The sequence below is a fragment of the Lipotes vexillifer genome, unplaced genomic scaffold (genome assembly GCF_000442215.2).
Source record: "Lipotes vexillifer unplaced genomic scaffold, Lipotes_vexillifer_v1.1 scaffold1679, whole genome shotgun sequence".
In the NCBI taxonomy this organism is placed as follows: domain Eukaryota; kingdom Metazoa; phylum Chordata; class Mammalia; order Artiodactyla; family Lipotidae; genus Lipotes; species Lipotes vexillifer.
In genome coordinates this window covers 71,034-83,735 of record NW_006796614.1, presented here as the reverse complement: position 1 = coordinate 83,735, position 12,702 = coordinate 71,034, and the positions used below count along the sequence as shown (strand labels likewise).

Genomic DNA, 12,702 nt, shown 5'->3' with positions numbered 1-12,702 from the left:
TAATTCAGAAAGAGTCATGTACCAAAATGTTCATTGCAGCTCTATTTACAATAGCCAGGATATGGAAACGACCTAAGTGTCCTTTGACAGATGAATGGATAAAGAAGATGTGGCACATATATACAATGGAATATTGCTCAGCCATAAAAAGAAACGAAATTGAGTTATCTGTAGTGAGGTGGATGGACCTAGAGTCTGTCATACAGAGTGAAGTAAGTCAGAAAGAGGAAAACAAATACTGTATGCTAACACACATATATGGAATGTAAAAAAAAAAAAAATTTTTTTTCTGAAGAACCTAGGGACAGGACAGGAATAAAGACACAGACGTAGAGAATGGACTTGAGAACACGGGGAGGGGAAGGATAAGCTGGGACGAAGTGAGCGAGTGGCATGGACTTATATATACTACCAAATGTAAAATAGATAGCTAGTGGGAAGCAGCCACATAGCACAGGGAGATCAGCTCGGTACTTTGTGACCAGCAGAGGAGTGGGATAGGGAGGGTGGAAGGGAGACGTAAAAGGGAGGAGATATGGGGATGTATGTATATGTATAACTGATTCACTCTGTTATAAACAGAAGCTAACACACCATTGTAAAGCAATTATAGTCCAATAAAGATGTTTAGAAAAAAAAAAAAAAAGAAATGCATCTGGGACAAAATGGGCCGCAATGAATTTGAATTATTGCTCTCATTTAAAAATAAATTTTAAAAGTATTGATATTAAAAATATGAAATATGTATTTTTAAATTTGGCAATGTATATCTCCCATACAATTATTAATAATGGAATAATTTGTGGTATAAATAAAATAGAAAATAAAATTATATCTGTTGATTTTGTAAATTTTACAAGAACTATAAAGCTTCATTTTGTATTGTTGAATGAGCCTACCTTAAACCCAAAGTAATGGTATTAGAAGTTAATATGTATTTTAATTTTAATAATATACACAATTACATGATATAAATTGAAAGAAGCTTTATATGAATGAATGGAATATGTGACTACTGATTTATTTAATTTTGAAACATACATTTTTATTTTCCTTGTGTAAGAGAGTTAGCACTAAATGTATATGTATTCTAATTTAGAAAAATTTTAAAACAAATTTCTACAAATATAGATAAACAAACATAAATAGTTAGACTAACTTTCTATCCTTGTCTCCATAAAGTTCATTATAACATTTTCCCAGTAATTTTGGTTACTTTTGTATGTTTTCCCTATTAATTGTAATTTACTTTAGATCAAGATCTATGTATCATTATAGTTGTATTCCCAGCTAATTTTTATGATACCTTATTACATAGGTGAAATATTAAGTGAGTGAAGTAATGAGTCAAATTTCAACCATCAGTTAATCACAAAATTTTTACTTAGAACCTTATATTCTATCATTCACCTAAACACATTTACATTCCAGCCTGTTCCTACTCTTGGAATACTCCCATTCAGGAAAAAAAAAAAAAAAATTGTAGTCATCTTTCTTCTCTCCTTTGTGCCATTACCTATATTTACCTTCTTGAATTAAAAATTCTACTTGATTTTTGAGATCCAGCTCAAATGCTCTTTTTTCTTAATAAATATTTCCTAAGCACTCCAGTGTGAAATGATCCTTCTCTCTTCTGGCCTTTAATTCATCATATTCTCTATCTCTATCATTATATCTCCTATTTCATCAGAACTTCACATCAGCATCCTATTTTTAGATAGGAACAACATATTCATCTTTGTGGCGCCAGTAGCACCTCGAATACTCTTTTTCTCAGAGTTGGCACCTAACTTATTATTAAGGAAAATATCTGGAATTTTAACATTTGATTCATATCCTTGAAGATTTTAAATCTGTTTGGGGGAAGAAATCATTTTGTTTACAATAATCTTGGAATGATGTTATTAAGAACAGTAATATTTAATTTTAATAGCATAGGTAATTTAAACCCCACAGTTAAGATTTGAGTTGAAAATTTCGGCTGAAAGAGAGATCGATATATATTGCAGGATTTGTGAAAAGCATTATGGGTGAAGGTGGCCTTGACTTGGCCTTGTTTTATTTCTTTTCTATCACATGTATTTATGATATGTTTAAATAGTTATAGATAGTAAAGTAAAGCATAACTGTTTACAAAATTAATAGACTAAATGTCCTTACATTTTACAGGAGTATATAAAAGCCAAGAAGCTCGCCTAATATTACACATCTATCTTATTAAAGTACCATCTCAAGCTTCTGTGAAGAAAATGAAGGAGGAAGATTGGGCCATGGATGGCTTTGTAAGTATAGTTCTTTAAAAGTCTGCTGCTAATTTTAATAACAAATTTATGCTTTGGTTTGTCATTAAACTTCCAGAAAAATCTAATTTTCTAAATTGAGCTAAACACACACACATATATTTACAGATGTGTAGCCATCACCACAGTTGATTTTAGAATATTTCCATCACCTCAAAAAGAAACTCCATACCCTGTAGCTATCACCCATCTACCCCTCATCACCCCCACAACCCCATGCAACCACAACTCTATTTTCTGTCTCTTTAGATTTCCCTGTTCTAGGCTTTCATATTTATGGAATCATACAATACGTGGTCTTTTGTGACTGGCTTCCTTCACTTGTAATGGGAAACCTGCCTCTTAAGTCCTAGGCTTGGAACTGACCGATTGTCAATTCCACCCACATTCCACTGACCAAATCAAGTCACAGGACCAAATCCAACTCAGTGAGGTAGAAAGTATACTCTTTCCATGAAGGTTGATGGGAAGTGGGGGGAAAGGAGTGCATATATGTCAAACAGTAATCTAATCTACAAAGAACAGTATTATTATATTTTAATTTTTAATTGACCATTTGCCTCATTCTGTTTCATATCATTGCCCTTTTTCTTGACAACAGGTTTCTTAGCCTAAAAGAAGTCTATAAATCTGTATCATTACATTAATAACAAATCCCCTTTTTTCTAGTATCATAATTATTTAAAGATGAAATTTTAAATTTTGCTTTTTAATGATGGCAGATTTTCACAGTGTTCTGTGTTTTACATAGTAGAAGATATGGGGGAAGGAATTCTGCATAATATTCATTTCAGAGTAAAACTGAATATTTTCTAAGGCAGGGGAAATATATCTGTGGCCAGTCTTCAGTTTTAACCAAACTTACAAATACTTTTAGGTTTCTGCTGAGCCTGATGGAGCTACTTATGTATTTCAAGGATTTATTCAGGGCAAAGATTATGGGCAATTTGGACTACAAAGACTGGGTAATGTATTCATTTTCATTTTCATGTAGTTCTTTTATTACTCCAGATAGCATAAGAAAGTACAATGGATTCTGAACATTAGGCACACTTACTATACTTTGAATTTTGCATTTTCAGGACTATACATTGATACATTTGAGAACCTTTTAAATATTTGCATTCTTCAGAATATTGTTTCTCTGTGTTCCAGCTCCGTACAATGTTTAGTTTTTCAGCATATTTCTAATAAACATGACAAACTGCCTTGCCCTCAAGCAAGTAAAAAGGAGAAAAAGTGATATAGATATGAAAGAAAACATTAAACTGTAAATAATTTTATCATATGAGAAAATACTTCTCTGCAATTTGAATATTGTCACAATTTTCTTACTGCTCCAAAAAAATGTGGAGGCACTTTAACTCATAGAGTCTGGAAAGGGAAAATAACTTTGAGGAGTGAGCCCTGTTTTGGGACTTTGTGCTCTTCAGATATGTAAATTTTCCATGGTGGGAGACACAGGGTTTTGTCATTTTTATTTCTAACTCTTCTAAAATGTGTATAAACATTTAATGGTCTCATTTGAATGTATTTATTAACATAGCTTTTGGTGTATAATTTTCCTAAGGTGTACTGTCTCCCATTACTATATTGTGGTATTAATGCATAAAGAATAAATTCAGGCTCTAAAATCTACTACTTGATGTTTATCTTAAAAATTCCATTGCTTTGAACTTTTACATAAGTTTTATGAGTCCCTGGAAAAATAATTTATAAAAATGGTACTAAAGCTTTTTAACCTGCACTAAGGTATGACTTAGTTGAATATTTATCAAAAAGGCAAATCAGGGCTTCCCTGGCGGCTCAGTGGTTGAGAGTCCGCCTGCCGATGCAGGGGACACGGGTTCGTGCCCCGGTCCGGGAAGATCCCACATGCCGCGGAGCGGCTGGGCCTGTGAGCCATGGCCTCTGAGCCTGTGCGTCCGGAGCCTGTGCTCCACAACGGGAGAGGCCACAACAGTGAGAGGCCCGCCTACCGCAAAAAAAAGAAAAGGCAAATCAGTTTTCTCCAAACGAGCAATGTGAATAAGATGTCATTTCAGATAATGTCTTGCCAAAATTGTTAGTTTTAAAAGCAGGATAAAACATTTATTAACACAGTACATTAACACAGTTGTGTAAATGAATGCAAGATTTTTTCACATAATATTCCCTAAAGCATCTCAAGCACTACATGTCTAAAACAGCACCTATAGAAAAGGAACTATTTCTTTCTAAAAAAAGAGCTTGTTATTTATTTTCTCTTCCCTAGTCACTGTGCCAACATGTTGACAAACCTGATTTTTCTCATTTCCTAACTGTGCAAATGTCATAACCACTTACTCAGCCCCAAGCAGAACATAACTAAGTCCTATGCCTTCTTCTCCCTTTCATCCACACAAACAAGTTCCCCTGAATCTATCTTTTCATGCTTTTCCTAGTGCTGCAGTTCACATCTTAATTTCCATTTTTATCTAGGATGTTCCTGCAATCTTCAAGCTACTCTTGCTTTCAGACCAGACTCCCTCAAGTCCATCTCACCCTAGTCGCTTTTCTAAATCTAGTATCTTATCACTGAGCCTTTTTTTTTTTTTTCCCCAAACACATCCAGTTGTTCCTCACTATAGGTGGGTGGAAAGTTTGGGCTCTTTAGAATCATATTTATGCCTTTTCAAATAATTTATCATTTTACCCTCCTATTCCCTACCACATGTCCTTCCCACACAGACATGCCTAATGCTTGTCACATCCTCTAAATATGGCACTCACCTTCCCATTTCTAGGCTTCTGATGGTCCTGCTTCCTCCCCTATTTGTTATTCTATTGATTCTTCAAGGTCAAGCTTGTAAGTCCTCCAGAAAACATTCTTACATACCACCAGATGGAATTACTCCTTCCTTTCCTAAAGCACATTGATCATGAATTCATCCTTGATATATATACTTATTTGTGGCTCTGTATTCTTCCCACAATTGTATGAATTCTTCAGTTCAGAGACTGCATAATTTTTATTCTGTGTCCTTTCCTGGAAAAATATCTTATACATAGTAGGCACTGTGCAAAATTGTGCAGAAATGAGTTGAAGGAGTTTCGTGAATTATTTTGGTTTACTATGTACATTTCCAAGTACATCTTGCAGATATTTCCAAGTAGATATCTTGAGCAAGGAAGAAATTAATTGGTTCACAAAACTAAAAAATCAAGTGTGATAAAGTAGGGTTGATTTTATAAGTTATTTTCTTATTTTATAGGACTGAATATGTCAGAAGGTTCAAATTCTTCAAATCAGCCTCATGGTACAAATAGTAGTTCTGTGGCCATTGCTATTCTTGTGCCTTTTTTTGCACTTATATTTGCAGGATTTGGATTTTATCTTTATAAACAAAGGTAAGTTTGTTGATTTTAAGTATAAAGCATTTCTCAAATCTATATTTCATGTTCTTTTTACTCTCTAGTTTAAATTCTAACTTGCATTTTTTTTTCTGGCTTTTTAAATCTCTGTGTGCCAAATATTGCCACGGTTGTTGAAACCATTTTTTCCCCTGCCTTTCCTTCCACCACAGCAATATACACACAACTAAAATTGCTCTGTTAAGTTGCACAAGCATTCAAATTAACCCTTCCTCCTTTTTGCCTGTCAATTTCCTGGTGCATAACTAATTGTATAAGTTATTTTTACATTATCCATATTGAAACTTTAGAGATACAAATCTAAGTTAAGGTTTAAATTGAAGCGGTGATATCTGCTGCCAGATTTATTTAGAGAATTAGGAAGAAGCTGTGTCCAAACCTCTTATTTCACCTGACAATACTGATAGATTTTACCCAGGGAGACAGATGATAAAATCCTCTAATCCTCTCATTTATCTCTGTTGCTTTTAGAAGATGATGGAATTAATATATTATATTTGTGATATATTTCATATATGACTATATAGATTATTCGTTGGTCCCTGTTCACTACATGCATTACAACATCCTGGTGAGGGGCTTCACTATGCAATTCTCCACTATTTGGGACCATCACTTACTAAGAAAAAAAGTATGCAAAAAAAAAAAAAAGAAAAAGAAAAAAGTATGCAGGTAACCAGATAATTAAATGAATACCTAAATGTAATGTATTTTTCTCAAAACTGATGTTTTTATTATAAATGCCAATCTGTATTATCTAAGAATGATTTATTTAATATTATGTAAATTTGTAACAATTGTGCATTAGCAGCTGTTTAGGCCTTGTCAATATAAGATGTTATTAATGATAAAAATCATCACTAAATTTATTTATAAAGCAAGCTATGCTAATCTTTTTTATTATTGTGATAAAATACACATAACATAAAATCATTTAAACCATTGTAGGTGTACAGTTCAGTGACATTTAGTACATTCACAATGTCCATCGCCCCAAAAGGAAACTGTACCCACTAAGCAGTAACTCCCTACTCTTTCCATCCCTGCCCCAGGCAACTACTAATCTGCTTTCTATCTGTTGGTTTGCCTCTTCTGGATATTTTATATAAATGGAATCATACAATATGTGACATTTTATATCTGGCTTTTTGAATGTAATATGTTTTCAAGTTTTATCCACGTTATATCATATATCTGCACACTATTCCTTTATATGGCTGAATAGTATTGCATTGTATGTTTGAATGTGTTGTGTTTAAGTATGTCCATTCACTAGTTGATGGACATTTGGATTGTTCCTATGTTTTTTCTATTATGAATAGTGCTGCTATACACATTTGTGTACACGTTTTGTTTGAATATCTGTTTCAGTTTTTTTGAGTATGTACTCAAGAATGGAATTGCTGGATTATATGGTACTCCTCCATTTAACCATCCTAGTGAAGGGGTATCTCATGTGGTTTTGATTTACATTTTTCTAATTACTAATGACATTTAGCATCTTTTCATGTGCCTGTTGGTCATTTGCCTACATTCTTTGAAGAAATGCCTCTTCAAGTAATTTGCCCATTTTTAAAATTGGGTTATTTGTCTTATTGTTGTTGAGGTATAATAGTTCTCTATGTATTCTGGATACTAGACCTTTTTGGATATATGGTTTGCAAATATTTCTCTTTCTGTGGGTTGTAGTTCCACTCTCTTGATAGTGTTCTTTGATATACAAGTTTTTCATTTTGATGAAGTAAAATTTATTTCTTTTTTCTTTTGTTACTTGTGCTTAGTGTTATACCTAAGAAACCATTGCCAAATTCAAGGTCATACAACTTGTATGTTTTCTAAGAGTTTTATAGATTTTGCTCTTATAATTAGAAATGATTAGTTTTAAGTTAATTTTCATTGATGTGTAAACTTTTCTAAAGCTTGATATTATTTTACTTAAAGCTGTAGCTCAATATTAGCAGAAGGAAATTGTTTTGCATCTTTATGATCCTTACCTAATTAGAAGGAAATGATGTTCCTTCTGTTTCTATTGTGAATCTAGTTTGAAAAAAGAGAGACAAATATGATCCATTAGAATTATGCACCTGGCAAGAGCAAGTTGTAAACAATATAATTTATATTATATAACAATATATAGATGATGCTTTTGAAAGAAGCTTTAGATAGTTTCTTTTTCATATTGTCATCATACAAATCACCTAACAATTTTTAGTATGGAGAAAAATTCAGAAAATGCATTAGGGGTAGTAAAAGCGCATAACGGCAAATACAAATTACACTAAAATAAATCGTTGAAATTTGTGGTGTTTGGGGTAAACAGGAGACTTATTTCAAAGCCATTTTAGGAATTAGGTTTGAGAAACAGGTAAGGGCAAGTATGCCTTTGTTCCATTACAAATGTCAGCAAATTATGCAGTGGGGTGTGGGAAAGAGAAACTAGAAATAAACATTAGTCAAAAAGGAGACAAAAAATGAAGCAAGAATTCAAGATGAGCAACTTATACCAGCCAGCCTAGATTCCATGTGTTTTATAAACTAATGGCAAATGTTCAGTTATCAGTAACTCTTTGGAAACTATTTTCTTGACTTGCGTATCAGTATAGATAGTAATTTCTTCTTTGAGATTTTGAATTTACTTGCTCTACTGTATATAATTTTAAGCCAACTGAATATTTATGTTTCTGGGATACTCCAAGCACCTTCCCAAATTAGGCATCAGCATTAGATGTCTACTCTTCTTAGAACCCCCTTCCTATTACTGCAGAACTGACTCCTTATTGTCCTTCAAGTCTCAGATTAAATTTTGCCTCCTTAGAGATGCTTTTCCTTATTACCTCTCCTAAACTGGCTCCCAGTTACTTCCTGTTCTATAAACCATTTTCCTTTTAATCAAAACAGTTTTCATTATCTATTATTTTTCTTGTTTTATTATTTTTAATTTATTCATTGCTTTCTATCATTACAATATGAGCTCCATGAGAGTGATGACTTCATGTTTTTGTTTAAAAAAAAAATATATATATATATCCAATGCCTAGGATCATGCCTAGTACTTAATAGATGCTCAGTAAATATTTGAGGAATGAAGAGTAATGAGATTAAAATTCATCAGCATCATAATTTAGTTATATTTTACATGCCATTTCATAATGATAACATTATTTCATAAGAAAATTAATGAGAATAGCCATGATATCATTTATTTATACTTACTCATATTGGTGCTCTTTATAAATATATATTGTATGCAAATAATAAGTCACTTGGGATTTAAAAGTGACAGGTAAAGTGTTCAAATGTGTTGTATTGAGTTTATGGTTTCTCAATTAATACTTTCAAGTTATATTTCCATTAACAATAACTCAAGTCATTGTGTTTGAGCCCTACTCTGCTATTTCTTGAAGAAAGTTAACATATAGCTAATCAATGTTCTCATCAACAGGACTGCACCCAAAACACAGTATACAGGATGTTCAGTTCATGAAAATAACAATGGCCAAGCAGCTTTTGAAAATCCCATGTATGACACCAACTCGAAGTCAGTGGAAGGGAAGGCAGTACGGTTTGATCCCAACTTGAACACAGTCTGCACAATGGTATAACGTGGCAACCTTTGCCTTCTTCAAAAGCTTGGAAGTTGACACACAAAACAGTGCACATTTAGTTCACTAATAAACAAATTAAAGCACACTTTTCAGGACTTGCTGGGTCACCTTTTCCTGAGGAATGATAGAAAAGAGAGTGTTTTTTCATAAACTGGACATAATTCTTCTTCATGTTTACCATGGAGAGTTTTACAAAAATCGGCTGCACTCTGAGAGTGCTTACTCACAGTTTATTTGCTTTTTTTAAAAAGGAGATTATTCTAAAACATAAACTTATTTGCATATATTGGAGGAGCATCCACTATCAGTATTTCTGTGCTTTATAAACTATATTAGAGGGACTGGGTTAAAAAAAATGACGTAGGGTAGAAAATAAGAGCTATACTTACAAGAGTCAATAGATCACTGACTTCTCTTTAACTGTCATGAGCTACAACACACCCATAAGTCTGTATTTCACACCATTCTATCAACTGTTCCTTCCTATTAATTGAGTCATTGTTTTCTTTATTTCCCTGGTTATTTCAGATTGAGTCATGCCCTGAAATGTTTATGAACTAGTTTATGCCACAGAAGCGATAAGCTTGCCCACTCTGATTTGACTCTCTGGTTTTTGTTCTTCAGCATCATATTGCTATCTTTTTTTAGACTGGTTGTCATAGTTTCTGCAAATGGCAAGTTCATTGTGCTATCCTCCTGATTTCCCTCATTATGTTGTAACCAGTATTATTCAGTGAGCAATGGGATAGTGTTTAACTCCTTGCTTCAATCTGTTTTGCCACTCAGAAACCACTTTAGCTGCCAAAAATTATCTATAATAAAGATAATTTTGCAGTTATCTGAGACACCAAACTTACCATTCTTTACCAAACTTTCCAATGTTTCTTCAAGAACAAATAGAACCTATTAATCTACTTATTTAGTTTATGGTATATCTACTTATCCTTCCAGTTGAACCTTCACATTTATTTAACATTGTTTTGAACTTTTATCTAACAGTACGTTAGAATTCTAAGTTTTTAAAATTTTTAACTTTTAGTCAACAATGAGTTAAACATATATTTTGGACCAGCCCCTACTCAAAATGACTAAAAAAAGAAATTACTTTCAAATCACCAATATATATTTATTTCCTTAAGTTGTGGATTTACCAAATTTTCATATATTTTAAAATTTCTGTACTCTAATTCTTAAGAAGCAGCTTTCAGATATGACAGGTTTCTTTCATAGTCAAATTAAGATATGTATTTGCAAGTGGCTCATTTACAACTGTATCACAGTAATGCCAGCATTTTGATTTAATAGGTCATTGTCTTCTCTTTATAGCATGTTTTATTTCATAGAATAAATTATGTACCCAGTGTGAACACTTTGTTCTTGTCCCTTTCAAATATGGATAAACTTGTAAGCAGTCTCAACTTTTTTTGTATCATGAGACAGAGTGCCTAAGAGAAATCATTGCACCTGGAGCGCTACTTGGATCTATGTCTACAACATATAGTGAATTTCTTGTAAACCACTTTGAGATACATTGTTTTGGAAATTCATATAATTTTCTCAACATTGTACTCTACTGACAGGATGCTGTTTTAAATTTTATTCCATCAGTTATTTATTCTTGTTTATTCAAATGACTGCAATAACAATGACTCATTCATTAATGTTAAGGTTAATACATTTAAGATCTTGTTTAAACAATGTTTCTTCTGCAACTGGCTACTCCTCTTATATTAATGCATACACTTTTGTAAAGAAGTATATTTTTATGAAAACAAAACTTTGTAAAAGTATGATGTAAATTTTCAGTGCAATGTAAACAAAATAAAAATGGGTAATTGCTTTTGTAAAATGTGTATTCTTTTCAAAGTTGTCTGCCAGTGCACTGGTTAGTAAAAGGAATGAAGAGCCCATCTTTATTTGGTGTTGTAAAGTTCTGAAACTGCATATTACATATACTTAGTCCACAACATAATAATGGCACATGGGTGTTTTTCTTCTCTATATTCTGTAGTTCCCCAAGTGTAACACTGTTAAAAGTAAGTACATTCCCAGTAAATGTAATAGTATCATAAGAACCTCATCTTAGAATTTATATTAAATGTAAATACTTTAATAATACATACTATCTAAATTTAGATATACCTGATGATTTCTAGTATTTCTGTAGTATATTTTCTTAGAGATAGTTATATTAAACATGCTTCATAAGTATGAACCCAATAAGCTTTTGAATTGCTTCATTAAATTAATATGCACAAACAAATTTGTCTTTCCAAGATGGAACATGTAAAGTTTTGTACTCAAGAAAGTTATCAAGTTTCTCTAAAGTTCAAATCACAAGTTATTTAAATTCAATTTTATTAGATAACTATTTTTCACAAAATACATTGTCTTTATATTTCAAAACCTCAAACTCCAGCCTTTACAGTCTATCTCTGTTTATTACACTTTGTTTTAGAAATAAATGTTTCTTGATATAATTGTAGTTTCTGTTTTAACTTTAACTCTATTACCTCCACCTTTCACTCACTTCACATCTATATTTTCTCTTCTTCTTTGTCTTTATTTTTACTCCTCCCTGTGTTTGTTTTCTTTTCCTCCCTTTTTATTTTTCAACTTTTTGTTTTATTTCTTTTGATGTTTTTCTTAACATCCTTTCCTCTTTTACATGTCTTGTCCTTTTTAGCCTTTTATTATTTCTCTTTCTTTATATTCTCTTTATCTTTTTAATGCTCTCAAAGATAAGCAGCAATTTTAGTGGAAGTAATTGTATTTTTCTCTTTTCCCAGCTTTATTGAAGTATAATTAACAAAATTATAAGGTATTTAAAATGTATAACGATGATTTGATAAATGTACATAGTTATTTTAATTTCTTTTTTTAGTGAGAACATTTGAGTTCTACTCTGTTAGCAAATTTCAATTAAGGAAGTAATTTAAAAGAGACTTCTTGAGCTTCCCTTATATTTAAGAACATTAAAGCCATAGGTTCCACCCAGGATCTCTTGATAACAGAGCCTAATGAAAATGACTGTGGAAATAAACCAAAGGTCAGATTTACTTTACCTGTCCTTTTCACTTACAAGTGAGGGAAAAAAAGCCGTAACATTAGCTAAAGGAGTCAATAAAAATAACTAGCTGATGCTCTCTTAAAGAGAATAAGAGAATCTATTGCTTGTCAAAGTATTAGTCTGTAAATATCTATAAATTTAAAATAGGCATAAAGTAAGGTAAAATGAACATCTATAAAATTATAGAAGCTCATAAATCTAGGAAATAATTTAGAATGGGCAGTTTGAAATTTGGCTGAAAGAAATATTGATTTGCTTCTTCTTTTTTCTTTTTTTAGGATGACTTTGGAGGAAAGGGAATATTGATCTGAGAAGATATACATGTGTAAAAGTC

The 12,702-nt window shown here is 32.1% G+C and overlaps 1 protein-coding gene across 2 annotated transcripts in view; it reads left to right on the top strand.

Annotated features, from left to right (window-relative positions):
• The window catches only part of CSMD3 (CUB and Sushi multiple domains 3), a 1,097,972-nt gene extending 1,088,677 nt beyond the window's left edge, over positions 1–9,295 (top strand). For both annotated transcript variants that reach the window (XM_007468748.1, XM_007468747.1), the window contains 4 exons: positions 2,170–2,282; positions 3,178–3,265; positions 5,534–5,669; positions 9,136–9,295. In XM_007468748.1, the coding sequence (XP_007468810.1) occupies positions 2,170–2,282; positions 3,178–3,265; positions 5,534–5,669; positions 9,136–9,295 (497 nt within the window). The remainder of the gene's footprint in view (positions 1–2,169; positions 2,283–3,177; positions 3,266–5,533; positions 5,670–9,135) is intronic.
• Positions 9,296–12,702: the final 3,407 nt, after the last annotated feature.